The following is a 24533-nucleotide window of genomic DNA, read 5'->3' on the forward strand; positions in this document are numbered from 1 at the left end:
TTGTTAGATGGTGTGAGGAGGGTGAATTTCAACGGAGGTCTTAGGCATGTCGCTCGGCGCGCTTCTGACTGAGGGCGTGGAAAAAGTCTCGCGCATAAGAAAGACGAGCAATCAGCTCTTCAGGAAGCACTTGGCCTTCGGGCACGTGCAGAGGGAAGCTCTGGCGCACGCCCTTAGCAGAAATAAACGTCATGGAGTTGAGTTGAGCCGAGAGGATGAGCTTGGTGTGATCCAAAAAGTTGATCTGAAAACGGGGGAGGGGGAAAACCGTGTCAAACGACAACAATTGTGAGCACCGTTGTCAGAGCACCCACTCACAACCACCGGAAGCACCCGCAAAGCATTCAAACTAACCTGAACCAGTTGCAAAAGTCGGAAAACAATTGCATGCTCGGTCAGCCAATATTTGCGAACAAACGGAAGGGATGAATCGGATGGAGGCTCGCTATTCGACGACAAGACAACGTCGGCTTCGTTTGGATCCTGTCGGTAGCAATCAAAAATCGGAAGGAGAACACCAATTCCCCGCAGCGTCATTGAGTACGTCGACCGAGCACAGGCCTGCTTGCAATGAACCCAAAAAAAATCACAAAGACCAAACTGCTTACCATGAGAAGGTTTTTCATGTGCTCCTCAAAGCGGGACAAGGCTGCAACTTTGGGCTGAATGTCGTCGGGCAAACGATCAATCATGTACCGACGTCCCATCATTTTGACGGGTTCTCCTTCGTAAGAGATCGAGTCCACCGTGCTGTACACCAAAAAAAAAATCGAGACAAATCAATTTTCAAGTCACACAAAATCACCATATCTTTTTGACCTCCGTACAAAGACACGACATAAAGCTGCAACGCTTACCGGCCATCGGGGTACATGAGAAGGGTGTTGGCATCGTTAAAGTAGCCACCAACCACACCGTTGGAGAGCTGGTAGCCCAACCCGTACTTGTTGGACAAGTCAACCCACTTGGTGACCCAGATGTTTGGAACGAGAGCGGGGTCATTTTCTGCCAAAATCGAACACAACGGTATTGAGCTGCATCGTTCACACTAGTAGACAGAGATGATCAGAGTAAAGCGGTGTGTGTGCTGACCTGCTGCAACGCCAGATGCTGCGTCCGTCGTGTACTGGCGATTCAGAATTTCCGTCACAGTCTCGGCCAGCTGTTCGGGCTGGAGCTTTTGCAGAGACGAGGTGCGAGAACTGGTGTTGGAGGCTGGTCGTTGTGAACGTGCCGCCTGTTGTTGTTGCAAGGCCTGTTGTTGCTGCAGCTGTTGTTGTTGGAGCTGCTGTTGTTCGAGCATTTGTTGCTGAAGCAGTGCTTGTTGCTGTTGCTGGTGAAGTTGGCGCTGTCGCTCGGCCTGTTGCTGCTCGAGCAAAAGTTGCTGCTGTTGCAACTGAGACTGAGACGATGATGTGCGTTGTTGCACTTCCATACGGGACTGCATGGGGGCGACGGATGATCTTGCAGAATCTGCGTGACTGGTCTGCAAAGACATTGTCTGCATAGCAGTCGCAGCCGAAGCTCTGCTGGAAAGTCTCGAGCTGGACGTCATCAGCGTGGATCCGGCGACTCGAGGTGCTGCCTGTGAGACTCCTGCAGAGTGAGCGGTGGTCCGGCCTGCACGTCCGATCGCAAGACCGGTTGGCACCATTGGCTGAGCTTGAGCCGGAGCTGCAGAGCCAACGCCATGCATGGCAGATGATGCACCCGTGCTCGAAAGCGTCACGCTCGATGACGGGGTACCCAGCGCTGACGCCAGTGCAACCCTCCTCCCGGTCACAGTCGTAACTGTGGCCTGGGTGGTGGCGGAGGGAGTCACATGAGATGTAGAAGCCGCGAATCGCAGATTCGACGCAGTTGCGGAGGCCTGAGGTGCGGCATAGAGCACATCTTGCCCGCTGTGTGGTTGAGGCTGTTGATGTGCTTGTTGGGGTTGGTGATGTTGCGACAACTGAAGCCGTTTCGACGGCGGTTGCATCTGAGTGGTGGCAAGTTCGCCATGTCGTGGGTGCGCATCGTGCGCCTTGGTGCTCATGCTCTGGCAGTCCATCGGCGTGGCTTGGTGCTCTGCCATCTTGTTGCCGAGATGCATGGTCGTGTAGGCGGAGGACGAGGAAGAGGAGGAGGAGGAAGACGAGGGCCGAGTCAAACTGCTCTGAACGGCGTTCTCAGACTGCTGGTTCCATACCCACTTGGGAGGGCGGGTCAAGCAGGAGGTCGGCAGCCGATCGGGCATTTGAGGGTTGGTCATGAAGGGATGTGCCAGAATGGTGTTGAGAGAAGGACGATCGAACGGGTTGCGTGTCAGGATGAGGGCAATCAGTGACCGGCCGTCGTGCGAAACAGGGACATCTGCGGGCATGCTGTACTGAATGTTTTGAATGCGCTCGTAGGTGGTTTTGGCGGACTCGCTCTCAAACGGAGGACGGCCGAAAAGGAGAATGTACAAAATGACGCCAATCGCCCAAACGTCCACTTCATAACTGTGCGTGTGCTCGCCCTCGAGAATCTCGGGAGCAATATAGTTGGGGGTACCGCAGAGAGTTCTGGTTGTAAAGAGTTTCGGGAAGCGGGTGGGGGGCCGGGAAAGGGAAAGTGGCATTGAATGAGTCAACCAAGAAAAAAAAAACGCAAAACGTTGCAATAAAATGATCTTCATACTTTTTTCGCTCGCCTTCGTGGGTCACACGCGTGGCAAGGCCAAAGTCGCCCACTTTGATACACATGTCGTGGCTGAGGAAAAAGTTGCCGAGCTTGAGGTCCCGGTGAATGACGCTCTCTTCGTGCAGGTATCGTGTGGCGTCAATAATTTGGTACAGAAAATACCGTGCCTCGGGTTCAGTTAGGCGCCCTCGGCCCTTCACAAGCTCCATCATGGACTTGCGGTGTGTAGGAGTTTTGGGGACAACAAGTCAGCACATTTGTCGATTCTCAAACCACCTCAGCGAAAAGGCAACGCGAGAAGAAAAAAAAACCAAAGCACAAAACAAAAAACACAAACCTTGCTTGCACACAGCTCAAGGACCATGTACACGTTAACGTCATCCTCAAACCAGTCCGCAAATTGCACAATGTTGGGGTGCTGTACGGAGCTGTGAATGATAATTTCGGTCTCGAGCTGTGTCAAATGGGAGTTTTCGATTTGGTGAATGACTCGAATGACTCGACAATTTTGGACGATCGGGGATCTTTGCCGGCTTACCTTGGCTTTGGCTCGCTTACTCAACGATTTCTTGCTAACAATCTTCCCCGCAAACACTTCATTTGTGTCAGTTCTTGTGAGCTGGAAGCACTCGGCGAATCCACCCTATTTTACAATCATCCGAGAATCAGAATGTCAAGGGTGAGTCGAGTGGCTTTAGTGATGCAGCACCGCGCTTTCGAGAGCTGTGGTTTATGGAGAGCAGTGACTAAGTGGTACTGTGGAACACGCAATCAGATCGGAGCGGCTCGGAGGTTGGCCAAGCAGAACAGTTTGTGTGCGTTTTGACAGGTCTTCACTTCGCTTTCGCGCGCTTTTGCTTTGGCTGATCTCTTTTGTGTTTGTTTTTTATCCACCGCTCCTGATGTGTTGGATTTTTTTGCATATATGGCATGTATGAGCTGTCATCCTCTCAAAGACAGATCAGCACAAGCCTCGCAAGCCAAGTGACAGAATGTGGAGGAAAAAAAAAAAAAAAAAAAAAAAAAAAAACAGAAAGCCCAAAAAACAAAGAAAAAACGAAAACTGTTTCGTGTTTCAAACCTGAAAAAACCGTTTCAACGCGTTTTGTTGCGCCGCCGTTTTGCCGTTTGTTTCACCAACTGTCTCTGCATCACCCCCACCGTGGTGTGTCTTGTCAAAAAGTAGGAATGCGTGTGCTTTACCTTGCCCAGGAAGGGACCTTTGATGTATGTGTGGCCGAGGCGGTGGTTGACAATCACGTCGGGAACGGCGGAAAAGTCAGACGGGTTGACCGGCGTCCCCAGCGGGCCACTGCGACGCGCAGTGCTTGCCGATGCAGCTGCATTGGATGCAGGAATGTTCATCGGTGCATGGCTGGGCGTTGCGGCGGCAGAGACGGGCCGCTGGGTGTGTGACGAAGGCGCGTAACGGCCGGCAGAAGCCAAAGTCGAACTTGAAACCGCTGAGAGTGGTGCGCGAGTCAGTCCCGGCGGCTTGAGAGCACCACTGCTGCTGCCTGCCAGTGCTCGATTGCTCGAGATGGCTGCAAAAGGAGCGCGTGTGGCCGCCCCAGCGACGGGCTGCATCGTAATCGCAGCGGGCTCAGCTGGCCGCGATGCAAGCATGATTCAAAAGTGAAGAAACGGAAAAAAAAAAAAAAAAAAAAAAAAAAACGGACAAGAATCCAAAATTATAAAGTGAGCGCCGACGAAGAAGAATCGGATTTGGATTGGGGACTGCCACAATCTTCAAGCTGGTCATTGAGGTTGTTTGTCGTTTTGTGCATTTGGACCGTTGGAGGAGGGCGCGCGGTGAATGGAACGGTTGATGAAAATCTGACCAGTTCAAATTTGTGCTGTTGCTGTTTCATATGCAGGCGTCCAGCAAAGTGCACTACAGCGCGATCTGCTGCAAAAATTACCTGGCCAGTTAACTTAAAATGCCATATTCAGTGTTTCGTGGGGATTGGTCGGATCATGATCCACATGTGGCAAGTCAAGTGCGTTCTCCACCAAAAGGGTTTCAGCAATCAAGTAGCTTGCGAAAATGCCGCACACTTGGTTTAAACCTCAAATATCGTCTCAAATTCACTGATAAATGAACGCAACTCATCAACATCAATCGTAAGACTCACAATCCCCGAGAGCTTCCGCGATGAGCTGCTCAGAACCCGAATTTTGCCGACCAGTTTCCTCTCCTTCGCTTCCCTTCCCTTCGCCCATCCCCTCTCCCTTCACCTCCCTCACTTTGACTATGAAACATATTTCCCATACCTCAACCGTACTTGCACTGATTGAGCATGAGCCCAACCAGTCATTTTTTGGATCCAAAACACCAAGCATGCCTCGCTACTTTTGTCACTATTGCCAAGCGCACCTGACCCACGATTCGGTACTTCTTCCTCTCCCAATCATGAGCTTTTTCGTATAACCGTTTCTCGATTGAGTTTTCTTTTTTCCTCCACCTTTTCCGCCTTCTCTCTCTGCTGCCGCTCTGCACCCACTCCACTTGCCCATCATCGTCATCAATCCCCCCTCCCTCACCTCGAAAACGCACTTTGTTGCTGCTGGGGATGGGGGTTTGCGACCTGGTCGAACAGAGATCTCTCAAATCGTTGTCTGATCGTTTGCTCACCATCGAGCTCACCCCACCTTGTGTGTGTGTGTGTTTTTGGTCCTTTTTGGGGTTGCTGTTCTTTTTGATCTTGTCAATGATGCTTCCAGTCGTCGGTGCGCAAGACACACATCTCGGGCCGTAAGCACAAGGAGGCCGTCAAGTTGTTCTTTGAGAATTACATCAACGAGAACGGCTGGCCGCGCTTCCCGTGGCGCGCAGAGCCCTTCCACCCAATGCCAATCGAGCAGGACTGGGCACCACCAGGAGCCGAGCGCAGGCGTCGGTTTACACCCCGAGGCGGCGGTGGCGGCGGATTCCGTGGCGGCGACCGTGGCGGCGATCGTGGCGGCGACCGTGGCTTTGATCGCGGTGGTGATCGTGGTGGTGATCGTGGCGGTGGTGATCGATATGGCGGACGAGACGACCGAGGGCCGCGGCCGTCGTATGTCGGTGGTGGTCCCAGCGTCGCGCCGTCGTACAATGGCAATGCCGCACCCGCTCCGCCGCCGTCGTACAACCGAGCACCCCTGACTGGTGCCAATGCTGCTCCATTCGGTGGTGGTGGTGGTGGTGGTGGTTACGCACCACCGCCGCCCGCAGGCTATGCAAGCTTTGGCGGCGCGCCTCCACCACAGCAGCACTACCAACCCCAATCACAACATCACGGCGGCCCGCCAAACCCGTACAGCCAACAGCAACCACCAAGTGGCTATCGACCATACTAGTGGGGTTACTGTTGTGAGCGCGTTGTCCGTGGCAGGGGCTTTTTTTTTTTTACAACAATATTGTATAATCTTGTCGTGTGTTTGTTTATGCAAAAATGTAGGTGTTGAGTTTTGAGCGCATTGCGCGAGTGTTGATGAGTTTTTGATGCAACCATTTTTTCTTTTAATTGCGATGTTGATTGCCCAAAAGCAGAGTTTGGGATGGGAGCTTTGGCTGCATCAGAAAAACAAGTTCCAGGTCCTACCGGTGTCGACGATCATCCGAATCTCGCGACGACGAGTGACGATCGTTCGAAGACGAAGACGACGAGTAGTGGCGATCCCGATCGTGACGCTCGTGGCCGGCTCGGCCGCTCGACGACGAGTATCGATCACGGTCGCTTGAGGAACGCCTATCGCGATCTCCATCACGATCACTTGAAGACCGCCGATCGCGATCTCCATCATGCGAGGATCGATGCGACGAGGAACTGCTGCTGCTCGATCCACTAGGAGCATCCCGGCGGCTGTCGCGGGAGGAGCGCTCGCGATCGCGCGAATCGCTTCGGTAGTCTCGACCGCCATTCTCGTATCGGTCGTGTCCAGAGTGTGACGAGTGCTGTCGATCGCGTGCTGCAGGCTCAGTGTCCATTCGTGCCCGCTTGCTCGACGAGGAGTTTTCGGCATAGTGGTCGTGCTCAAAGACCATGTCACGGTGCGCGCCATGCGATCCACTGCTGTTTCGAAGACGAATTCCCGAAGGAAGGGACATGTCTCGTTCCTGCCGACGCGAATCAAAGCGCTCTACAAGCAAAACGAGATGCTGTGCGTGAGCAACGGCATTCAAATCCTAGCCACTTGTTGTTTTTTCCCCCCCCCTCTCCTCCGTCACCCAACCAAAACTGCTTCCAATGCAACATTACAATCAGCCATCCAGCGCGAATGAAAAGATAACATACGTTGCTGGCCTCCGACACGCGCGACGGACTGCGAGAAATCAACCTTGATGCGTCGATCATCAATCAGCACGTTGTCCATCTTGAAATAGGCTTCCTCACAGTCCGCTTCACGCTCAAACTCAATGAAGGCGTAGCACAACGACTCGTTGGTGACGGGATCGCGAATAATGTCGCACGAGCGAATGTCACCAAAGCGACTGAAAATGACGTGCAAGTCCTCGTCCTTGGTGACGGGGTTGAGCTTGCAGACAAACAGCACATTCTCGGGTGGCCGAATGTTGGCGTCTGGTAGATCGCCGACCATCTCGAGAATCTGAGCGCCGGCGTACATTTCGCGATCCTTGATGGCTTCCTCGATTTCCTCGTCGCTCCTGCCCTGCCACACGTTAATCTCCTCATCTTCTGCCAGTCGTCCAGTCTAAGGGGTATCGACAATGGTGAGGGGCAGGGTCATTCAAATGCAAACAAAGAGGAGAACAGACGAGTCTTACCTCCAATTGCTCCTTGGAAGGCAAAGGCGACTCGTCTGGAACTCTTAGGCCTGGCGGATCCGGAAACGGGTCATCGAGAATGATGGTGTGCTTGATTCTAGTTTGGGGACGAAGGAAGCAGAGCGCGAAACCAAAAACAACAGCCAATATGCAAAAATGACAAGCAAATCAGAATTGGACTATCCGAGGTCCCAAAGGACGCCATGACTGTTCTGACACACAAAAACACCCACCTGACGTCTTTGTAAGGCTGGCCTTTATCATCACAAAAGGAGTCATTGATCCTGGCAAGCGTTGCAAGGCTTTCGTCCTCAACAACCTGCCCAAAGATGGTGTGTTTGCCATCCAGCGACTCGAGTGCCGGCGCTGTCGTAATGTAAAACTGGGAGCCGTTGCCGTCTTTGCCAGAACCAGCCATCGCCACAGTCCCGACGGCTACGTGCTTGACAGTCGGCACAATCTCGTCCCGAAACAAGCGCCGTGACGGTCCATCGACGATTCTGAGCCGCAAGAAAAACAACAACAACCAAAAGCAAGGAAATGCCACGTCGATTCAGCAACATAAACCCCATGAGAGCTGAACAATAATAAATTTCAACCTCAACAACGTCCCCAGTCTCAGAGTCTCAGAGACCACCGAGCCTGACCCGTGGATTGCCCAAAGCCACACTCACCCAAAGACCGACGTTCCGCCGCGACCAGTGTTGGTTGGATCGCCCGTCTGCACAATAAAGTCGCGCTGGATGTTGTGGAAGAGGCAGTAGTTGTAGTACTTGAGCTTGCAGAGCTTGAGAAAGTTGAGCGACGCTGTAGTGTTTGATCCAAACGGCCACAAAGGCGAACGCACAGCAAAAGCAGTGTGAGCACACATGGCGCAATAGGAGCACCCGTCAGTCGAAAGGCGAGCTGAGGTGGCGCATGATGGGGAGTCTCACCGATGGGAGCGTGCTCAACGTTCAAGTCAATCACAATGTCACCCAGCGACGTCTCAACCAGAACGCTCATCGTTGGTGGAAATTATGACTGACTGAACAGATGAGTTTGTAAACTGAGACAAGTAAAATAAAGTATCAAACGATGAAATCAAACGACCGAGTTGATTGAACAACAACAACAAAAAAAAAAATAAATCGAGCACAGCTGTAGTGAAAGTCAACTCGTCGCGATTAGACCGTCGGAAGGGCGAGCAGGGCAACGCCGAGGGCAGAGTCGGCACGCGAGTCAAGAGGCAATACTCGCACAGGAACACGAAAGGCCGCAGAAGCAAAGTGTTGCAATAAGGGGTTGCGCTGAATTGCGCGGCCAGTTGCAATCAAGTTCTGAATACCCAGCCGGTGCAGGAGCGTTGGAGAAGACTCTGCAATGGTATCACCGACAAGCTGATCCAGCATTGTGGCGAGATGCAGCATCAAATCGCGACATGCGGCGACAAATAGGCCGACAAAGGAGAAGTCAAGCTCGCCGCTCGCGTCGAGTCCAATGTTTGCAATTTGGCCCCGCATAGCCGTGTCTGCTCGCTCGCCGTAGAACGTAGGCCGGAAGGAAATCGACGGAGGTCTGTCTGTTTGCTTGACAAGCGAGCACCCCTTTTCGATCAGTTTGGAGAATGCCGCGTCGGATGAAATCGCACCGGCATCGTCAGACAGTTCTGTCGTGCACCGAGAGAATGCAGTCACAAGCGCAGCCAAGGCGTTTCCACCCGTTTGTGACGCAAGGACAATCATGCAGAGCTCGGGGGCAAAGTAGGGCCGAATCTCCACCGACGGGTTGAGTTTCAAATCGGCGGGCAGCCCAGACCGCGGGACCACAATGGCAACTTGGGAGGAAGTTCCCATATTCAGAATAGCCTGCGGTACGGAATGGGATGGCTGCACGGCTGGAACGCTGCTGCTTGGACGCGCGATAATGTTGAGAGCAGCGTAGACTGAGCAAGGATGATCGCCCTCTGCCGCCAACACCTGGACCTCCGTTGTTCGATCTGCCTGCAGAATGCCGGATTTTAGCCGTCCAACACGAGTTCCGGACGACACAATCCGCGGGAGGAGGTCAAACCGGATGCCCGCGACCTGACCATTTTGTAGTTTTTTTGCAGCAAACGGCTCGGCTCCATTATTGAGCAATCAAGGTTTCACAACTCGACACTCGAGCAACAGAACAAACAATCAACTTTACCTCTTCAATATAGGGCTGTTGCCAACAAGACTGCGCAGCGTCAAACGCGCCGAAACTCGCAGCGTTTGTCGGTGTCATGCAGGGCTGCGCGTCTTCACAGATGCTGCATGCCACAAAGTCCATAATGGTACCACAAGCTGTGGCCTTGCTCAAAATGTCCGGGTTGTTCTTGGCGAGCCATGCGAGCGATGCCACGCCATACCCCGAGCTGAGTTGCATTTGACTTGTCGCTTGCTTGTGCAAATCTGCCAAGAATGCCGATGAACACCGACCGTCTTCCCATGTGATTAATGGTGAAACTGGAAGTAAACTCGAGTCTTTCAGGTTGGGTGTCTGATTGGCAGCAGCATTCGCATTCTGCTGCGACCAGAGCACAACGCCGTGCATCTGACCAGTCAATGCAATCCGGTCGACACGCGCCGCAAGAGTCTCTGGCACTGATCGCAGCAAGTTGACAGCCACGCCGAGTAGAACGCTCGGGTCTTGTTCCGCTCGCTCGCTTGAATCTGAAACACAGCAGCACACAGCAGAAGTAGTCAGGTCTCAGCCATGTCCGCGTCTTGACTCAAAAACGACTCCAATGTTGGATCTCCGATCCGTATTGTTCATGACAGTGCACCGAGACACTCGCCACACACAGAGGATGAACTGCTCGGTGCCAACAATTTCCACGCAGCCAACGTACGGATTGTGTAAGCCTCATGCTGCTCTTCCGCCGCCCAGACTGGAGCATAGAGTGTCTGCGCAGGGTCCAGCACGACAATTTTGATGCTTGTAGTCCCGACATCCAGTCCGACCACGACCATTGCGAATTGCACGAGTGAACGGATTGACGGTTGAAGCGACTTTGCACCCAAACGAGTGCTGATTGTTGACTGATCCAAGCACTATTTGCCTCATCCAAAAAGGCTTCAAAACGCTTGCAGACAACCTTTTGATAGGATGTGTGTATATGTGTGTTTGTTTTGAAATCAATGGAGAGTCGGTTTGCGAGGCACTAAGGACCAACCCAAGCCGTTAAACCAGAGCTCAATCTACTTCACATATCCCTTTTCCTGCCTTCATTAATAACAGCTCAGATCTGTCGCGACTTGGTCGTTGGTACAAACTGGGCTCATTCCAAATTGGGTTGTTTGCATATTTGTTTGCATGTTTGACAAAAACCCCCCAAAAACCCAAACCCCCCACCCAAAAAAACCCCATGATTTACATTGTGTTCAATCCGAGGCACTCGCCAGCTCTCGGGTGTGGTTGTCTGCATGTCCTAGACTTACAAGTTGTTCATGGCAGTGATGAGGGAGGAGGAGGGCGCCATGTTCCACATCAACCAAATTTTTGACAATTCGCGCTGTCGGCGTTGATTCGCGCGCCCATTCACCAAAACCCACACACAAGATCCATCGACAACAAACGCAGACAAAACGAGAGCGAACGAGCCAAGACAAACAAACAACAACAACAAAAAAAAAAAAACAAAAAAAAAACCAGCAAAAAAATGGACTGCGGGGGAATCGAACCCCCTGCCTCGTCCTTGCGAAGGACGCGCTCTACCAAATGAGCTAGCAGCCCAGAGACGATCGGATTTTGTGGGTCAAAGTGTACTCGAGTCGTGAGCAAGCGCATCGCTAAATCGCTTCTTCCAATGCACGCAGGCTGCATTCGTTCCATAAATTCCACAATCCCAGCAGTCTAGTAGATAGCTTTAGAGTGCGGCGAAATCAAACTGCCAACCATCTAATTGATCGCTGGAATTGTTTTTTTATCATTCCTTTTTTTGTTTTTTTTTTTTTCGTTTTCTTCGGTTTCTCTTTTTTTTTTTTTCAAGCATCACCATCCACACCATCACCATCAGCATCATCATCAGCAGCACTCGTCGTTGTGCACAAAAGCAACCACCAGGCAGAGAGCGCGCAACGGGGTTTCCATCAACAAAGCACTAGATATGGCTGGAGTTGCTGCAGGTGATGCATCTGTCTGGCAGCTGATCCGCCGTCAGCCACTCCTGCTGCAGGACGGCGACCCCAGCTCCAGCACGACGACTCGACCACCACGGCACTCGTCCCCAGCACCTCGACAGACACAGTCACTTGCACACGTGACAGCAGCAGCAACAGCAGCAACAGCAGCAACAGCAGCATCACAGCAACAGCAGAACGAACAGCTGCAGCGACTCAAGAGGCAGCAGCATCGGATAGCCTGCAGATCGTCCACGGCGGGGCGGGCGTCTGCGCGATGGCTGGCATCATCACCGTCATCGCTACTCGCACTCGGCGTGCTGGCAGGCGCTGCACAGGCCACAGACGCGTCGTCAGCCAGCGCTTCCGCAGGTTCTGCTGTTTCAGCCGAGCCAGTTGGCTTCCAACCCTTCCCTACGTCCACCCCGTCTCCCAACGACAACACTGGCGACGCGAACAACGAGTACCTCTTCTATGCGCTCGCCGGCGTGTACTTTGTGCTGTGCCTCATCCCTGTCGTCCAGCTCGTCCGCATCCGCCTGCGCGCCCCGCAGCTCGGTTGGTCGACGCAAAAGTCCTTCCTCTTCCTCACCATGCTGCTCAACACTGGTACGTCATCCACCCTTTGGAAACTGTGCCTCTTGTTTGCTTTGGGTGGTGGTGGTGGTGGTGGTGGAGCTCGATGGGCGCCGCAGAGTGGAGATTTTGCCTGATTGTCCGGTTTTTCTGAGTTTTTTGATGTTAAATGTCCCCTTCCGGTGCCTCGCACTCGCTCGCACCGTCGATCTTTACTCAACTCTGTTCGTTCTCTTGATGTTGCCCTTTTTTTGTTTGTTATGTCGGATCAACCCTGCAGTTCGATGCGTCTTCTTTGCAATCTCGCCAAGCACTCCGTCCGGATTTTTCAAGGTGGACTTGCAACACCCGATTTACGCCATTCTGGCCGACTTGCCTGGCGATCTCTTCTTCTCGTCCTACACGTTGATTGTGCTATTCTGGTGAGGATGCTTTCGCATTGAACGTGACAACCGCGAGTGCATTGTCTTGGCGCTCATTTCTCCGCATCTCTTTGTGCCGTCCTTGTTTGGCGCAGGGCTGAAATCATGGCACATGCCAAGAACAGATCCGTCTTTATGAAACGCTGGCTCCGTTCCATCTACGTCTCTGCCAATCTTGTCACGTATCTTGTGCAGGTGAGTTTTGTTTTGTTCGCTCGAGCAATTTTGCGGCGTTTTGTCTCACCGTTCTTCTTTTTTTGCCGTTCTTTCTTCCGCCACCCGGCCACCCTCCACCATTCACCCTCCACCCCAACCCAACTCCTCCCGCAGCTGACCATCTGGCTGCTCTTGCTCTTTCTGGACTACAAGTCTACGCTGGACCAAATCGACAACTTTTACCACGCTTTCATCACCTTGGTTGCTGGAACGGGATTTGTCTTGTACGGCGGCCGGCTGTACCGCATGCTTCGCCAATTTGGCGTCGAGTCGCGGGGCCGCCGGCAGAAAATGCTCGAGGTTGGCCTGGTGACGGTTGTGTGCGCGTTCTGCTTTTCGGTGCGCGCCACCTTCACCATCGTCAGCTCGATTTACGACTCGTACGACACAAACAACTATTTTCTTGCAGCCTTCTTTTTGATTGGAGAGGTCATTCCGTGCCTGCTCGTGTTGTACATTTTGCGGCGACTCCCGCCGCGCATTCGCGAGCCCGGCGAGGCTCGGCGCCCGCTTGTGCAAGCCGCCGCGCCAAACGGCGCTACTCCTGCACCCTATGGCAGCGATGTTTACGGGACGATCAATGGCGGCCCTGAAGATGGGCCCTTGGCCTCCCCGGTCGAGCATCCTTCGCTGTCAACGTCTGGCAGCTTTGGTGCGTTGACTGTCAACATTTCACAGTCGTCATCCCAGCAGCCGCGCTATTCACAGCAGCAGTCGCTGTTGGAGCGCGCTCAGCCCAAATCTACCTCCCAGGCCGTGTTTGGCGCCTTCCGGCAATCGCTCGCCACATCGCCCCCAGGCACCACCGCAGGTTCCTTGCAGCAGCCGCAATCCCCGACGAGTTCGAGTTATTACAACCCTGGCTTGAGTCAAGCGCAGCAGCAATTGCTTCAACAACAGCAACTGCTTCAGCAGCAGCAGCAGCAACAACAACAGCAACAGCAAGGGGTTGGGAAGGCCACCCCGGGTCTTGGCCCATTCGCTGCAGCGTCCAACGCTTCTCGTCCTTCTGCAGGCGTTCAGCAAGGAGGCAACCACTTTTTCGGCAGCGGAAGCGTGAGCAGCGTTGCCAGCGCCACGAGTAGTGGCTCTGTCTCTGGCTTTGGCAACCCTTTGGCCGTCTCGGCTGGCTCGGGATTTATGGGTGCGGCACCGAGGCCAATTTCTTCACGCGGCTCCTCCAACGTGCCTTCCTTCTTTGGCGGTGGCATGCCAGGCGTTGCGATCGCAGTCTCCCCTCCAGCTGCCGTTTCAAGTAATCCTTCTCAATCCTCGCCTCCTCGTGCCCCAACTTCTAACGGTTCGACAAGTTCTTATCGGTAGCCAAATGTCTTAGTATTATCGTCCTTTTTTCTCAGTCATGGTGTTGTGACTTTTGCTTTTGTACTGTCACAAGAAAATGCATAAGCTATTTTTTCTTTCTTTCCGTGTTCTATTGCTTTCGCTCGCTCCACTTGCTGGTGTTTGAGAATGGTGTTTCATTTTTTTTATTTAGTTACTTTTCGATGGGCGCCATCAGAGGTTACAGGCGCTGGAGAAGAACAGCAGAAGCGCCGCCGCCGCCGTTGCAGATGGCAGCAACACCGTAGGTGCCGGAGGGGTGGGCCTGGAGCTGGTAGGCAAGGGTGCCCACAATGCGAGCGCCAGAAGCGCCAATAGGGTGGCCAAGAGAGACGGCGCCGCCGTTCACGTTGACCTTGGCAATGTCCAGGCCGAGAATCTTTGCGTTGGCGAGGACGACGGCCGAGAAGGCCTCGTTAAACTCCCACAGAGCAACGTCAGAGATCTTGACGTTCGCGTTAGCAAGGAGCTTCTTCACGGCGTCGACGGGAGCGATGGGGAACTCGATCGAAGGGCGCTGAGCGTCGGCCCAGCCAACAACGCGAGCAAGTGGCTTTCCAGAGAGCTTGGACACGGCCTCCTCGCCAACGAGCACAAGAGCAGCAGCGCCGTCGTTCAAGGTGCTTGCGTTGCCCGCAGTCACCGTGCCGTCCTTCTGGAAGGCAGGCTTCAGGTCCTTGAACTTGGCAAAGTCGACGCGGCGGAACTCTTCATCCTCGGCGACAGTGACGGACTTGCCACGCTTGTCAGTGATGACGACGGGGACGATTTCCTTCTTCAAGTCGCCACGCTGGGGTGAAGAGACGAAGAATGAGTGAGAGTCGAGAGAAAAAGTGAGATTAGAGCTCGTGTCAATCATTGGTGGATGATTTGGGTTGGCGGGCTCAGCACCTCAACCGTACCTCATGAGCGGCAGCCGAGCGCTTGTAGGACAGGATGCCAAACTCGTCTTGCTGTTCGCGGGTGATGTTCTGCTTGGCAGCAGTGTCTTCGGCGCAGTTGCCCTGTATGGTGCAAAGTTCACGCAACAGCATGAGTTATCGACAGAGACGACAATTTAAAGAGATGGACCGTTTGAACAAAAGCCGTGTTTTCGAAAGTGTACCATGTGAATCTTGTGGTACACGTCAGTCAGACCGTCCTTGAGAATGCCATCCTCCAAGTTTTGGTTGCCGTAGCCAGAGTTGGCGCGAGACAGGTAGTACGGAACCTGGGACATGCTCTCCATGCCACCGGCAACAACGACGTTCTGAGTGCAGGAGACAAACATGACCAACAGCAGCAAAAAAAGGGGAGAGGGGGGGGGGGTCAGCTCGACATGCATTTTCGCAGAAAAGAGCGCAACTTCAAGGTGAGTGGCTGTTGCGTACGTTGTGGCCAAGAGCGATGGTGCCAGCCGCGAGCATGACAGTCTTCATGCCCGACGAGCAAACCTTGTTGACAGTGGTGCATGGCACGGTCGCGGGCAGGCCTGTCGTCGCAGTTTCAGAGTCGCAAAAGTGTTAATCAATGCAGGTTTACACACTGTAATACTCGGCAGGCAGGAAGGCAAAGGACGCTCACCGGCGAAAATGGAAGCCTGGGACGCAGGAGCCTGACCAGCAGCAGCGGAAATAACGTTGCCCATGTAGACATCATCGACTTGGTTGGGCTTGAGGCCTGAGACAGTGAAAGATTCAAGAATAAGCAAAACGCAAGTGTGAGTTTTTGAGAATACGCCAAGAAGACATGGCCACAAGCTCCAGAATAGGGGCAAAAAAAGGACAGCACCAGCAACGACAACACGCGAGCGAGCGGAAGCGGGAGGAGCGGAGGATTAGCGTTTTGCTGCGAATCTTTTGCGCAGAAACCAAGACCGGAGGTTTGAGTCGTCGGTTCCCAAGTACAGTTGTGTGCGTTGCTGCTTTCAGCCTCCGATGTCGCGAAGGATTTGATAGAAAATATAGAGCAGAATCAAACCCCCGACTGAAGCATTGACTGCAGGCGGCATTGGCCTTTGCAGGAAGCGGAAGGAAGCGCGATCGGAACGGAGCCAAGACGGAAAAAAAAAAAAAGAGCCAAAGCCAAAAGCAAAAAAGCTCCGCACAAACCCCAGAATATCAGAATATGACACTCACCGCTGCGCTCGACGGCGCCCTTGATGGCAGTGGCGCCGAGTTGGCTCGCAGGGACGGCAGCGAGGGAGGCGCGGAAGGAGCCGATCGGGGTGCGAGCGTAGCTGGCAATGTAGACGTTCTGTCACAAAAAGAAGTCAAGCGTAAGTGAGTCGCACCCTTTTGCGATTGGAACCGATGATGATGCGCAATGACGGTGCAATGACGATGATGATGATGATGTTGATGATGATGATGTTGTTGTTGATGATGAGTGGAGCGTGAGAGTGGGTGCCGATGGCAGTGTGGAGAACCATGCGCGTGTGACCCAATGTCACGGCTCGTGGATAAGAGCAGGCCAAGTCAACCCCCCCCCCCGTCTCTCTCTTTCACAAGACGAATGGATGCCCGATCAGCGTATGCGAGGATTGTCTTGCCTTGGAGGCGGCGGCGGCCGTTGACGAGAAGCAGCGAGCAGTTGAAGCGAGCATGGTTGAACAGAATGGGGGCTGTGCGGTTTGACGAGCTCAGACTTGTTCAATTCAAAAAAAAAGACTGAGACGAGACAATTCCAAAATTGCAATGTGAGCAGCAATCACGCAATTTTGTGTGTTCATGTTCGCATACGCTTCAATCCATGCAACAATGATGAACAAAACGCTGAGAAGAAATCAAACCAGTCGCTTTTTTATTTAGACTTCTTTTCATCCAAATGCTGTCGGATCAAAGTATGACCGAGAGACAGCGCGTGTTGTACGATCAAGTCAATGCGAGTGAATCTCTCGAGTAAGCACACAGCAAGAAAGTGAATTGGAGCCGCATGATGACAGCAGCAGCAGCAACAGCAGGTGGAGTGACGAAATGTTGGATGGACCAGTCTGAATCAAGAACAGATTGGCGATGCCGGTGCGCGTGCGATTGCCGAGGCACTCAAGGTGAACAAGACGCTGACTAGTCTCAAGTAAGTCATCTCACTCACTGACTGAAGCATTTGAGTGGGTGGTGGGCGAACTGCTCATTGAAGGAGGGGGGGGGATGTGGACAGTCTGGGCTGGAATCAGATTGGCAGTGATGGTGCGCAGGAGATTGCTGAGGCGCTCAAGGTGAACACGACGCTGACGAAACTATAGTAAGGCATATCTCGCTTTTTTTGACCGATGCATATCAGCGGGCGATTTCAAGCAGAGTGACTCACAGATGGAGGAGACGAATATAGTCTGGAATCGAACGAGATTGCCAATGCAGGCGCTCTGGCGATTGCCGAAGCACTCAAAGTGAACAGAACGCTGACTGAGCTCTAGTAATGTGTTACCGATGTGAGTGTGCGATCCAGCAGAGCACGTGCAGCGCTCACTGAAGGCGGGGACGGACAGTCTGCGTGATACTCGCATCGGCGGCGCTGGAGCGCAGGCCATTGCTGAAGCCCTCAGAGTGAACACGAAGCTGACACTGCTCGAGTAAGACAGCGCACTTCTACTGAACTGATGGGTGTGAATGGGTGATTTCAACAGAGGGCACCCAGAATGCTCACCTGATGGAGGCGATGGACAGTCTGGAAGTCAATCAGATTGGTGATACTGGAGCGCAGGCGTTTGCTGAAGCCCTCAAAGTGAACACGACGCTGTCTTGGCTCTTGTACGGCATCTCTCATTGAAAGATGCGTGTGAGGGAGTGGTTTCAGCCGAAGGCCATTGAGAGTGCTAACTGAGACAGAACAGGTTGTGGCAGAATCAGATTGGTGATGCAGGAGCGCTGGCGATTGCCGAAGCTCTCGAAGGGAACACGATGCTGGAATATCTGTTGTAAAGCATCTCATGTTGATGCATGGGAGTGTGTGATCCAGCCGGGGCCTGTTCAGCGTGCTCACTGGGGATGGACAGTCTGGAAGCCAATCAGATTACCGATGTTGGAGCGCAGGCCATCGCCGAGGCGCCCAAAGTGAACACGAGGCTGGAAATTCTGTAGTAAAGCATCTCGTGTTGATGTATGGAAGTGTGTGATCCGGCATCCGGGGCCCGTTCAGAGTGCTCACTGGGGATGGACAGTCTGGAAGTCAATCAGATTGGTGATACTGGAGCGCAGGCCATCGCTGATGCGCTCAAAGTGAATACGACGCTGACTAGTCTCACGTAGGTTGTTGTGCGCGTTGCTGATAAACCATCCCTTCCTACCTTGCCATCCTGCTCACCCCTTCAGCGACAGTCTGCAAGGTAATTGCATTGGCAATGTTGGTGTTCAAGCGATTGACGAGGCGCGCAATGTCAACGACACCATTGAGGTTTCGTAAGTCCCCCCTCTACAACTGATGCAAGCAATAAAGTGCCCAACTGACTGCTCCTTTTGGCTTGTTCGTTGCACAGCATCGACGGCCAGATGCACCCTCTCTCCTTTTCCTTGCTTCCACGGTCGGCAAGTGCTGAAGACATTCAGAGCGTGTTTCGCTTGCTCATCAGCGGACTGCAGCTGCAAGATCAATCCGCATCTCTACCTGCACTACCAATCGAGATTGCCGAGCGCATCATGGACGAAGCGTATTATTGGCAAGGCGTGCAGCATACCAATCGAGACTGCGATGATGAAGATGATGACCCGAACAGAATTCTGAAAGTCACCGTTCCTAGGAGCATCACTGGAGATTCAATCCGCGTCAAAGCAATTCACGTGCTTCGCGAGCGTCTTGGTGCCACAACTAGCAACGTGTTTGAAATCATTGTCCGAGATGAGCAAGGTGCTGTTCGGTACGAGTACGCTGCAAAACCGACCTTTGTCGATGGGACTATTGAGCTTGTGACAAGCTGGCCACAGAGTCATTCCATCGTCCGACAGATGCGCGAGGGTTGGGAAGCTTCCGTTCGACCCAGCCGGTTGAGCAAGGACGTGCGCTTCGCATGGCTGTATGTTGGATACTGCGCGTTTAATGAAAACCAATGAAGTCTTACGAAACGCTCTCTTTCTTATTTCGACCGCATTGAGAGATCTCTGCACTTCTTTGAAAACGAAACAACACTTTTGTTGAGGGGTTGTTCATGCGCCTAGCATCCTGAGATGATTTTTCAAAATCAACAATCAACTCATCGCATGCCGAGCTGCGGTACAGGGGCTACTTGGATACGACAAAGCGAGACTCTAGACTGCTGATACCAACGGGCTCGCTGGCTTTCTCGTCGTACTCGGCAAACTCCTCGGAGAGATCCACGTCCGTAAATGTCGTTCCTGTTTCTTCTGCGACGACAGTCCATCCGCTCTGCGTTTCGGCACACAGTCACAAGTTGCATGCCTTTTGAGTGTCGCTGAAGTCACAACAGCCAAATCGTCACACAAACAACAAACCAACAAACAACGAGAACGGTACCGCGGGCTCAAATCCAGTCAGCTCAACGCCGCGGCATTCAAACGACGCAATGGTCGCAAATCCATTGTTGCTAGAGCTCTTGTATGGGACGATGGATCCCTTGATGATTTCTATCGCCAATCACAGAATGTCGAACAAGAAGTTGAGCGTTTCCCAATCTGACAAGAACTACAACCTCGCGACATCCCACAATCAATCAAACACGGCACCTACCTATTGAAAAATCGCGCGAGCACAGCTTGCACTTGGCAACAAAGTTGGCGACGCCACGGCCACCGGGAATGTCCGCCTCGTCCTGATTCCACACAATGCACAGACCAAGGACCAGGGGTTGAGCGGGTGATGCTGCCATGCATCCAGCACTGTGCCATCATCATGAAGCACTTCACAAACACCCAAACCTGCAGTGAAAAGTTGACGTGCTTTCCGGTGGACTCTTTGCAGTGGGCGCACGCGAGGAGCAGGTGGAACTCGTACTCTGCCGCCGACGCTGGCTGGAACTGCTCGACGCGTGCGAGCTCAGCCTTGACTTGCAGGTTGTACTTCTACAGTTATTGCACAGTGCAGCACTCAGCGACAGTTCGACTCGACCATGTCATCTGCACCTCCCGCACAAAACAGCCCTCAATCTGCAAGATTCGTACAGGCATTTGTGGATAAACGACTGACCTGGCTGAAAGTACCATTCATTGTAGATCTCAAGCGTTGCTTGGATGTTGTCGAGTTAGACAGATTCGTCACTTCACTTCGGTGGAACGAAACTCAGTCTATTTTTTTTTTTTTGCTGCAAATCTCAGAACTCGAAATTTTACATCAATCTTCCGTTTGCCGCGAACGCAACATGGGCAACACGGCTTCATCTGCGTCTGCTGGCTCGTCGCTATCTGCAGGACAGCATCCTCAGCATCAGCTGGAGCAACAGCAACAACAGCATCAACAGCAGCAGCAGCATTGGCAGTTCGGCAGTCATTCCAAGACCGCAATTTTTCCCCTATCTTCCAGCCAGCAGCTGCCGCAGCAACCGCCCCACCAGACCTCATCCTGGCCTCCATTCGCTGCGAGCTTTACCAGTTCGCTGTTCCCGGCCGATCTGGAGCTGTCGCGCGGTCCTGCGCTCGACCCGCAGTCGGACACGTACTCGCCGTTGGCTTCGTTGTCCTCGCCAGCCCGCCGAACATTCAGCCAGCGCGAGTCGCCGCCAAGCACCCGCGCCGCCCACCTGACGTATGAATCAGCGTCGTTGCCAGTCTCGCACGCCACGGCCGACGCTGCTTCCGAAAGTGCTGGCCCCACGCATGCTGCGATGTCGGATTTAGCCGGTTCGACCCGACCGTTTGACCCAAACCCGTCAAGCGTGTCCAAATCCACCGTTGACGCGTCGGGTCTCATCCGTCGCGCACCAATGCATGCCAGCAAGCGCCCAAGACGATCTGCGTCGCTCTATATTGTGGAAACACTGTTCGAGGACGGCGAAGGCAGCGACATTACCATCCGAGCGCTGGGTAACAAACTCTTGCTTCAACAAACAGCTGCTTCTCAGATTCCCTTTGCCGGGGGGGGGGGTGGAAAAAAACGAACAAGCTCCAACAAGTCCCCTTCCATACCAACCATCTCGTGGATTGTAGAGAGAGCTGGGTGAGGGTGGGGGTGAGAGCTGGGGGAACTTTTCGATGGACAGGCCGTGCTCTGTTGACGCATCGAACAAACACTTTGACAGAACCTCAAACGTCTTATTGCGCTCCCACATCCATTATCAACCGCCACTCATCACTCGATTCTATTTGGTTTGGATGTGTCCCATTTTGTGAGTTTTGCTCATGCGCGCCGAACTCTAACTCTGCAATTGATGCCGATACTTCAGGTCAAGAGTGGCGGCTGCACAAGGTTTACTTGAAACAAGCCGAATACTTTTGTTGCATGTTTGACTCGTGCTGGGCCGAGTCTACCAGCCCGACAATCGACATTGAGATTCTTGATAGCAACATCGATGCTCAAGGTAAGTGTGCGAGCTTGTTTGTTTGTTTGATTTGTCGCCTGCGGAAAAGCATCACCAAGTCGACAGTTTGACTCAAACCACTCTTTTTTTTTGCTCGTTTGCAGCGCTCACAGTGGCCTTTGAATCTCTCTACCACGACGAGTACACCCTGGACGAAGCAATCGTCGTGCCCGTGCTGGCGGCTGCAACCATGCTCCAAATACCACACCTCGTCGCGCATTGTGCATCGGTCATGTCGCGCACCTATTCCGCCACCACGCTGCCAATCTACTATGCGGCAACGCATCAGTACGGACAAACCCAGCTGCTGCCGTCGCTGGCAGATTGGATGGACCACTTTTTGTTTGTTCTGCCGCCTGTCGACCTGGTCACCTTGCTTCGACAGATGCCGCTCGAGTTGCTCCGGCAGACGATTGCCTCGCCAAAGCTCTGCGTTGTGTTTGTGGAACTCGACGTCTACGTGATTTGCCGAATCTGGCTGTTCCTGCAGCTCCAGCCAAAAGTCGCGGACGAGTTTATCGAGGAGCAGACCAAGTACCAGCACGAGCTTGACGAACTCAAGGCCAAGCGGCGCACGACTGCGTCATTGAGCACGCCAGCGTCGATGGTCAAGCGCTCGGGTAAATTCTTTCGAGCGCGTGGCCAGGACGTCCAGGCGTATCTCGACACCAAGGAGGGCAAAGGCGTTGCAGCGTTGTTTGCCGTTCTGCGCTTCCAACACATGCTCACCACCATGTCCAACGTCCAAGAGTTGCGCATGGACAATATCATTCCACGTTCATGGCTCCTGCCGTACTACGAGGCGCTCTGGCTTTCGTCCCTGCAAGGAGGCTATTGCGATGCCGTGCCTCTGAAAGCCTTCGCCGAGTCCATCCATACGCCAGGTGTAGCCTCGTTGTCGTCAACAACGAGCGGTTCCACTCCAAATCGCCCGGCTGCATCTCCCTTGTTTGGCAATTTGTCGCCCGCAACCTCCGCAGCCGATGCGCTCCCCGAATTTCCGGAGGAAACGCAGCAGAGTGAGACCGAGAGCCAGGATGACGACGGTGCCAGCGCAGATGATGCGGATTCGGAAGGTGTGTTTGAAGAAATTGAAGTCCAGACGACGCAGTCTGCCGCCGACCAAGCAGCGTCGCTCTCGCCTGCTGCGTCCGATTCTTCTCCAGACGCCGAATTGCCGACATCTCCTCCCACCCCCGCCCAGCACAACATTGCTTCTGCTCGGCACACACTGACCCCAGGAGCGAGCTCACCCCTAGCACTCGCCGCACCGCCACCAACTAAGCCCGAGACACCCTCTCTGCTGCGTGAACTCGAGTGTTTTGCGAGCGAAAGCATCCGGTGCGGCCGATTCATCGAAACCGATGTCGACGTTACCTGGCGGTGGACTGGGTTTGCCTATGGCTTTGATTTGCTCGTCACCTACGTTGCATCTCGGCGCACGCTGAGTCTGACGCGCAACTGCGCCTTCCGGACTCCTCGAAGTCACGAGTCTGCGCTGACCTGCATCAACACGGTCGAACACCAACCCCTTCGCTATCAAATGTCTGTCTTCTCGGTGGCCAGCTTCCAGGAGTACAGTCAAGCGAGCACCGGCGTGACCGACATGACCCTGGCTCAAGACACGGATCGCGTTGTCATGACGCTGGATCCCAGTCTCAAGCTGCCTCTTGTTGTGAGTCTGCGTCTGCTCTTCCCCGTGCCTTCTGCCACCTTCCGATCGCGCGTTGTAGCGCGGCGGCTCTTGTAAAATTGCTACAGTACTTTTGAAACCAAACAAACATCTTGCTGTGAAATGATGCATGTTAATACAGACAATCTTGCTTGTGAAGCGACCCCTTGTTCATGCACAAAATCGAAGCAAGACCTGTTCTGTCCAAAGGTAGAGAATCGGAGGAACAAAGTAGATTGAGCAGATTGGGATTGAAATTTCGCAAAACAGCACAAAACAAACAAAAACGAAGGCGCACCCCCCCCCCCACACACACACTCAAACAGCACCTCTTCACAGCTTCAAGTCCGTGGCGGGAAGGTGCCAGGGATGTTGTCAAAGTCAATGTTGCGCCATTCTGGCAGGACAGTCTGGATGTGCGCGAGACACTCGTCCAGCACTGGAATGAGCAAGGTGGCAAAGAACGCGGCGCCAGACTCGGAAAAGTGCAGCCCGTCACGCAGACGCTCTGGCAAGACCTCGATCTGGTCGTTCATGGCCTGCCAGAGGTTGAGGGATCGCGTCCCAAGGGAGGAAGCAACGCGCAGCGCCTCGACCGCGTACTTGTGGGTGACCTCGTTCGACCTCGCCCGGTGCTCGTTGTAGGTCTGCATCGTGTATGCCTCGTACTTGTCGTTGGCCACGGCTGGCGGCGTGACAATCACAATCTGGCGCAGCGGGACGCCGAGCTGATCGTGGAAGACGCGGACAAACTCGGTCAGGTTTGCTCCATACTGGTCGACATCCACATGCTGGGGCAGGTTGAATCGGGCGTCGTTGGCACCCATGAAGATGACCACGGCGTCGAACGGCCAAGTGTCTGGGTTGTCGAGCTCGCTCGCGGTCGGCTGGGATGCGCGCAGCTTGGCGCCGTTCGCCTCGAGCATCTGGACGAGGCCTGCGCGGACCCAGCTCGTGTTGTAGCCAGAGTATCCGCGGCGCAGGACGTCAGCGCGGCGCTGGAAGTGGGACGAGATCAGCGCAGACCACGACGCCGCTGCTCCCTCCACGGCCGACAGCTGCGTGATTGAGTCGCCCAGCAGCAGGATCCGGCCATAGCGATAGTTGACCTTTGCAGTGGTTGTGGTTGTGGTTGCCATGTTGTCGCAGCAAGAGAGTGGGTTTGAATTTGATAAATACTGTAAACAACAACAAAAGAGTGAATCTGAGAAGTAAAGCTCAGATTTGGTTCCAAAGCCGTTGATTTTCTGACCAAAATGCTAGTTTTTTTTATGTTTCATCTTCGATATACTGCTCTGAA

The 24533-nt window shown here is 53.6% G+C and overlaps 10 protein-coding genes and 1 non-coding gene across 11 annotated transcripts; 4 read left to right on the forward strand and 7 right to left on the reverse strand.

The window, feature by feature from the left end:
- Nucleotides 1-40: 40 nt before the first annotated feature.
- Nucleotides 41-4364, reverse strand: CAOG_07848 (polo kinase 1; the record flags this gene model as incomplete). The annotated part of the gene is made up of 10 exons (XM_004342878.2): nt 3871-4364; nt 3206-3310; nt 3005-3121; nt 2665-2882; nt 2192-2549; nt 1093-1237; nt 858-1005; nt 609-750; nt 355-483; nt 41-244 (listed from the first exon to the last, which is right to left on the reverse strand). Exons 1-10 carry the CDS (start codon nt 4291-4293, stop codon nt 41-43), a joined length of 1989 nt encoding a protein of 662 aa, XP_004342927.2. The 5' UTR covers nt 4294-4364.
- Nucleotides 4365-4921: 557 nt separating this feature from the next.
- CAOG_07849 (hypothetical protein) lies at nt 4922-6156 on the forward strand (the record flags this gene model as incomplete). The annotated part of the gene is made up of 2 exons (XM_004342880.2): nt 4922-5059; nt 5392-6156. The coding sequence occupies 2 exons, from the start codon at nt 4922-4924 to the stop codon at nt 6007-6009; spliced, it is 756 nt and encodes a 251-aa protein (XP_004342929.1). The 3' UTR covers nt 6010-6156.
- Nucleotides 6157-6228: 72 nt separating this feature from the next.
- Nucleotides 6229-8443, reverse strand: CAOG_07850 (peptidyl-prolyl cis-trans isomerase-like 4; the record flags this gene model as incomplete). The annotated part of the gene is made up of 5 exons (XM_004342882.1): nt 6229-6722; nt 6948-7365; nt 7439-7535; nt 8113-8245; nt 8374-8443. The coding sequence occupies 5 exons, from the start codon at nt 8441-8443 to the stop codon at nt 6229-6231; spliced, it is 1212 nt and encodes a 403-aa protein (XP_004342931.1).
- A 79-nt stretch (nt 8444-8522) lies between these two features.
- CAOG_07851 (hypothetical protein) lies at nt 8523-10474 on the reverse strand. Its single transcript, XM_004342884.2, has 3 exons — nt 10296-10474; nt 9611-10116; nt 8523-9504 (listed from the first exon to the last, which is right to left on the reverse strand). Exons 1-3 carry the CDS (start codon nt 10414-10416, stop codon nt 8605-8607), a joined length of 1527 nt encoding a protein of 508 aa, XP_004342933.2. The 5' UTR covers nt 10417-10474; the 3' UTR covers nt 8523-8604.
- Nucleotides 10475-11106: 632 nt separating this feature from the next.
- CAOG_09841 lies at nt 11107-11179 on the reverse strand. The gene has a single exon. It is a non-coding gene; the product is annotated as a tRNA-Ala (tRNA).
- Nucleotides 11180-11388: 209 nt separating this feature from the next.
- Nucleotides 11389-14189, forward strand: CAOG_07852 (hypothetical protein). Its single transcript, XM_004342886.2, has 4 exons — nt 11389-12174; nt 12422-12563; nt 12659-12758; nt 12894-14189. The coding sequence occupies exons 1-4, from the start codon at nt 11553-11555 to the stop codon at nt 14100-14102; spliced, it is 2073 nt and encodes a 690-aa protein (XP_004342935.1). The 5' UTR covers nt 11389-11552; the 3' UTR covers nt 14103-14189.
- A 61-nt stretch (nt 14190-14250) lies between these two features.
- On the reverse strand, nt 14251-16775 carry CAOG_07853 (acetyl-CoA acetyltransferase). Its single transcript, XM_004363219.2, has 7 exons — nt 16651-16775; nt 16238-16355; nt 15684-15779; nt 15491-15591; nt 15226-15369; nt 15023-15124; nt 14251-14910 (listed from the first exon to the last, which is right to left on the reverse strand). The coding sequence occupies exons 1-7, from the start codon at nt 16702-16704 to the stop codon at nt 14302-14304; spliced, it is 1224 nt and encodes a 407-aa protein (XP_004363276.2). The 5' UTR covers nt 16705-16775; the 3' UTR covers nt 14251-14301.
- Nucleotides 16776-16914: 139 nt separating this feature from the next.
- Nucleotides 16915-19163, forward strand: CAOG_07854 (hypothetical protein). Its single transcript, XM_004342889.2, has 11 exons — nt 16915-16999; nt 17091-17174; nt 17259-17342; nt 17430-17513; nt 17587-17670; nt 17765-17848; nt 17932-18015; nt 18094-18177; nt 18259-18342; nt 18416-18496; nt 18574-19163. Exons 1-11 carry the CDS (start codon nt 16926-16928, stop codon nt 19142-19144), a joined length of 1398 nt encoding a protein of 465 aa, XP_004342939.1. The 5' UTR covers nt 16915-16925; the 3' UTR covers nt 19145-19163.
- On the reverse strand, nt 19112-20222 carry CAOG_07855 (hypothetical protein). Its single transcript, XM_004342890.2, has 5 exons — nt 20210-20222; nt 19967-20110; nt 19779-19860; nt 19566-19675; nt 19112-19457 (listed from the first exon to the last, which is right to left on the reverse strand). Exons 1-5 carry the CDS (start codon nt 20213-20215, stop codon nt 19314-19316), a joined length of 486 nt encoding a protein of 161 aa, XP_004342940.1. The 5' UTR covers nt 20216-20222; the 3' UTR covers nt 19112-19313.
- A 127-nt stretch (nt 20223-20349) lies between these two features.
- Nucleotides 20350-23419, forward strand: CAOG_07856 (hypothetical protein). The gene is made up of 3 exons (XM_004342891.2): nt 20350-21067; nt 21427-21561; nt 21666-23419. The coding sequence occupies exons 1-3, from the start codon at nt 20407-20409 to the stop codon at nt 23309-23311; spliced, it is 2442 nt and encodes an 813-aa protein (XP_004342941.2). The 5' UTR covers nt 20350-20406; the 3' UTR covers nt 23312-23419.
- Nucleotides 23345-24419, reverse strand: CAOG_07857 (hypothetical protein). Its single transcript, XM_004342892.2, has 2 exons — nt 23563-24419; nt 23345-23428 (listed from the first exon to the last, which is right to left on the reverse strand). Exon 1 carries the CDS (start codon nt 24370-24372, stop codon nt 23575-23577), a length of 798 nt encoding a protein of 265 aa, XP_004342942.1. The 5' UTR covers nt 24373-24419; the 3' UTR covers nt 23345-23428; nt 23563-23574.
- Nucleotides 24420-24533: the final 114 nt, after the last annotated feature.

This window comes from Capsaspora owczarzaki (genome assembly GCF_000151315.2).
Source record: "Capsaspora owczarzaki ATCC 30864 unplaced genomic scaffold supercont2.16, whole genome shotgun sequence".
Lineage (NCBI taxonomy): Eukaryota > Filasterea > Ministeriida > Capsasporidae > Capsaspora > Capsaspora owczarzaki.